Source organism: Glossina fuscipes, unplaced genomic scaffold (genome assembly GCF_014805625.2).
Source record: "Glossina fuscipes isolate IAEA_lab_2018 unplaced genomic scaffold, Yale_Gfus_2 27, whole genome shotgun sequence".
Lineage (NCBI taxonomy): Eukaryota > Metazoa > Arthropoda > Insecta > Diptera > Glossinidae > Glossina > Glossina fuscipes.
In genome coordinates, this window is record NW_023998422.1 from 1,591,057 (window position 1) to 1,595,377 (window position 4,321).

The following is a 4,321-nucleotide window of genomic DNA, read 5'->3' on the forward strand; positions in this document are numbered from 1 at the left end:
CAAAAGAACTTTACGTAAATTATTATAGATTGTATGTAGTGCTTGCAAAAAATTTCCACATACAACAGCTCAAGTTTGGCCCCTTTGTCAGCATTATAATTACTTGGACTTATACTGAAATAATCCATTTATGTAAACTTTACGTAAATTAGATTTCATTATCAACAATCATAGCGTTAAAGAAAACAAAATTAATTAGGATGAGGGATCGAATAATTTTTTATTATATTAGTGGTAACAAACATGCCATTTTAGTAGAATTAATTTAACTACTTTTATCATTAATGTCGAATATGTCAGCATTTTGATAACGTTGCTGAGTCTTCTTCATCATTTCCAATTTCTTCTTCTCGGATGAGCTTAACTTTGTGGCCGCAATAGAATCTTGACAACCGAAACCTTTAGTGCCGGTATTACATTCGACATTGATCTAAAATTAAAACGCACTCACTCTCATTGCGAAGTACGAAACGAAATACGTATAAAAGTATAACATACGGGCTCAAGAAGACCTGTGGTAGTCTTGCCTAATGCTTCTCCTTTACTCCAGCCAAGTTTCGAAAGAATTTTGAATCCTTTATTGTCACTAGGGATTTCGCTACAATAATCAAATATAGTTTAGCACTGCTTTTGAAATTCTCAAGGAAAAGAACCCTTACGTGTCCACAGAGGCTGTTTGAGTTTTCTCTTTATCCGTGCTACTGCCAACATGTAAACGTCTCGTAGCAGCTCTGTCATTATAGTTGTTGGAAGTTTGTTGTTTGGCATCAACAAATTCTAAAAACATATAATAAAGGTAATGGTACGTACGTCTTTCCAATAAAATAATTGCCGTTTATCGCGTCACTTACTTTCATTCTCTAAGCCATACTTTTTCTGTAATTTCTTTAGTTGTTCTTTATGCGAGAGAACGACAGCAGAACCGGTAGATGTTTCACGTGATGAATCGATTAACAAACCAGGTTCGCATAATCCACAAGTACTGTTACCTTCGTGCACGTGACACAACAGTTTAGTTTGACCAATTTGCAAAACGCTCCCGTGAACTATATTATGACAGTCACTTTCCGATTTAGATACAGACATACGTTGGCCATTTAACAGAGTTCCATTGCGCGAACCCAAGTCGACGCATTTATAAACCGATTTTTTTGTGTCGTATATAAATTTCAGGTGATACTTAATTAAAAAAAAAAAAACAAGAAAGATTATAAAAACTCAGAAGAGATTTCAATTAACTCACTTTAGAAACGTTGACATCAGGTATAATAACATCGTGATTACCTTCTCGTCCTAAACTGCCGCCTTTATAAGTAATAATACTTAAGCTACCCACCTTTAAGTCTTCAAGATTAGTCTCCTGGACAATTATACGTAAAGAAGGAGGATATTTTTTGGCAATATCTACAAAATAAAATAAAATTACATTGTTAAAGTTTCTTAAAGTTGAAATGTAAGATTGCCATGGTCAGTTTACACGCAAGAACACGAATTTCTTTTCATTACAGTGAAATGTCAAAAATCATACCTTGAAAACGACCACCGCTCTTAAAAACCGGTACCTTTTGCTTGTCTTCCTCTGAGTTAGTATCGCTGTTATCGTTGACGCCGCTACTGCTCGATGTTGATAATTCGCCGTCTTCAATATCCGCTTTAACTTTTTTATCGCTCTCCATGTCACTACCAGAAAGTGAACGTTTACGAGAATGCTTACGTTTTTTAGATTTTTCACTTCCTTTATGCTCTGTGGTCGTCCTGCCTTTCCTCTGTTTATGCTGTTCTTTATCTCTTTTTTCTTGCTCTTTTTCCTCGCGTAATATTTTAAGCTTCTGTTGGTCAGTTACCACACCAAACTCGTCAAATATTACCTCGTCATCGTCCTGCAACTGTAGAAAAGAAATCCGCGTTTTCATCGAACATTCTGGCCTTTATTCTTACCTAATGCATTTTTACGTATTCGACTTATATAAAGTTTTGAAAAACGATTTAAAAGTAAATTATTTACGTAATTGTCACTGGTGATATCCTACAAAAACAGATCAGTTAGTTATTACATTATTCGACATTGTAACCTGAAGCTTAACCTTAACCTTTGTTTTAGTAGGTTGAACCTGGACTTGCGAATGAAATTCATAAGAGTTTTTCTCATCATTGAAACGGTAATAGCATCCTGTGTTACCATCATAATACAATCCGTACTCCTATGGAATATCAGTTATTTAAATCAATTCCGTCAATCAATTTAATGGCTATCGTATGAATTACCGCATTGTAATAATACCCAGAGTTTTGATCATAATATAATCCTGATGTTGGCTCGTAAACAAAGTTGCTGATATTTTGAGCGTTTTGGGCTGCTTGGCGCATCTCGTCCACAAAAGTAAAGGCATCATTAGCTGAAACTATTAAATATTATAGACTTTAGTTAGCTATCCTTAAATCCGCTTTGCTATCGAACGAAACCATAAAGAAAATCAAGCTGGTTGAAGATATAGAATTTTTATAAGCAGTTCGAAAAGTTTCTAGAGATTTTTCTTTCGAGTCAATCTCAATCTATGTGCGGATAAAGCAGAATATGTTGAAGGTTTGGTTAAATCATGATCGAAAATTTAGCTATGGGTTTGGCTCTCGCAAATTTTTAGGCATACATAGAATTTTCTGGAGAAATAATAAATCTATTCAACTATTCATCGCCTCTTGGTCGTTGGCTTAGATATATAACATAAGGTTCTAAATCTTTAGTAAAACTTAGCTTTTAAGTCTCTGTGTTTTATAAAATGCATCTGAAGAATTAATATTTTGGCGCATCTCTGTAAGCAATAAGCAAGTTCAGGAAATAAATTTCCTGCGAGAATCGTCTAATGCAGAGTCGTCAACACTTTACCTCAGTACATGCAGTTGTTCTGAAGGGAGAACTGTAATAGTGCTCATAAATAGACGCTTACAATAGAATTTCTGCCGATATAAAAACGAGTAAAACGTTACAGCGCAAAGCTGACATCTAATAGGCTTCTGCTGATAAAACTTCGCATTTGTTTTCTTGATAAAATAACGAAAATTGTAATCTGGACGATTACACATTATTCTTGAGCTTTTTGGTTAGACAATACAAAAAAATCTCCCTAACTGGCGCAGTAAATCTTCTTGGTAAGTTGCTATTACAGCTGTGCTTCATGAAGAACTACTTTTCATAGGAATCGTTATAAGGAAGGAGTTTCAAATGATTCCAAATTACTCACATTAGTTTAATAGACCGAATTTTTGAATATTTCAAATTTTTTCATATAACTTATCTACATAGAGAATGATTGTAAAGGTGGTCGAAACCATTTTTAACATGATTTTTCTTTGCGCCCAAAGATGTCAACGGAACAAAACTCCTCAAAGTATTTAAAAAATTTGCGAATCGTAGATTGAAGACAGAAACTTTTGGTGGAAAATAAGGCAAACAGGCTGGCTGACAACTTTATATGCCTCGATATGCAAAAATAAAAGGCGAATCTATATGAAAAAAATTTTCCTCAAAAACTTAGTACGCTATGTACCATAAGGGTATGAAGAACAAACAACTTACTTTCATTCGGATCACTTGTTTCGTTTTCGTTTAAATGCTTATTTTGATCTTCGTCTTTTTTGCTTTGTTCCTGTGTAGTCACTTCTTCGAGTAAACGGCTTTGATCTGTTGATTTTATTTGATTTTGTATGATTTTGGGCGAATTTTGAAAACCGTCAACCTGCTTTTGCTAAAGAACAAAACTGAAGAATGCCTTGCAATTTTCTAAATTGCAACTTACCAATTTTTTCGTCTTGGCTTTGTATTTTTTTAATTTTCTTTCATTCCGGTTTAGCAGATTGTGCAGACGTTCTATATATTGAAATAATTTGTCTTCTTCCAACTGCCTCAATTCCCTGATGGTTTTTTGTAGAAATCGTTTAGATTTCAATGATTTTTCACATTTTTCACTATTTTCAGTTTCACTGCTAGACATTGTTTCGAACAACCACACAAAATCCAATTATCTTGAATTACGTTCATGATAAATTCATATTCCACAAATATGATTACCAAAGCTCTTTAATTATTACGGTTAAGAAAACGGAGGAATTGATATTAAGAGAGACTTTTGCATTAGCATTGAGTATAAATCAAGCAAATTTACCACAATCTCTCTTTTAGAGTTGCATTTGTAAAATAGCGGCGGCGAAGGAAAATTATGAAAATTATGAACGACTATTAGAAAATGAATTATTAATTCAAGTATTTAAAAAAATTTTAAAAAAATACAATGTGTGGCTAAAATTACATTTGTGAAGTATGAAG

General features: G+C 33.6%; 1 protein-coding gene across 2 annotated transcripts; it reads right to left on the bottom strand.

Annotated features, from left to right (window-relative positions):
• Window positions 1-205: 205 nt before the first annotated feature.
• On the bottom strand, window positions 206-4,013 carry LOC119635720 (angiogenic factor with G patch and FHA domains 1). Of its 2 annotated transcripts, XM_038030698.1 has the most exons (11): window positions 3,795-4,013; window positions 3,575-3,743; window positions 2,266-2,402; window positions 2,091-2,201; window positions 2,006-2,026; window positions 1,529-1,886; window positions 1,244-1,404; window positions 852-1,179; window positions 660-777; window positions 499-598; window positions 206-430 (listed from the first exon to the last, which is right to left on the bottom strand). In XM_038030698.1, the coding sequence occupies exons 1-11, from the start codon at window positions 3,987-3,989 to the stop codon at window positions 266-268; spliced, it is 1,863 nt and encodes a 620-aa protein (XP_037886626.1). In that variant the 5' UTR covers window positions 3,990-4,013; the 3' UTR covers window positions 206-265. The 2 variants fall into 2 exon arrangements, with proteins under 2 accessions (XP_037886626.1, XP_037886627.1); XM_038030699.1 differs by lacking the exon at window positions 1,529-1,886 and having other exon boundaries at window positions 1,939-2,026.
• Between the last annotated feature and the right edge of the window lie 308 nt (window positions 4,014-4,321).

What these genes read in the sequence shown, in the direction of transcription:
- LOC119635720 (XM_038030698.1), bottom strand. Translation starts at nt 3,989, where the DNA reads ATGTCTAGCAGTGAAACTGAAAATAGTGAAAAATGTGAAAAATCATTG. An exon ending in CTGGGTATTATTACAATGCG is followed by an intron (nt 2,202 to 2,265) that starts GTAATTCATACG and finishes GATATTCCATAG; the next exon opens with GAGTACGGATTGTATTATGA. An exon ending in ATATCACCAGTGACAATTAC is followed by an intron (nt 1,887 to 2,005) that starts GTAAATAATTTA and finishes TCTTTTCTACAG; the next exon opens with TTGCAGGACGATGACGAGGT.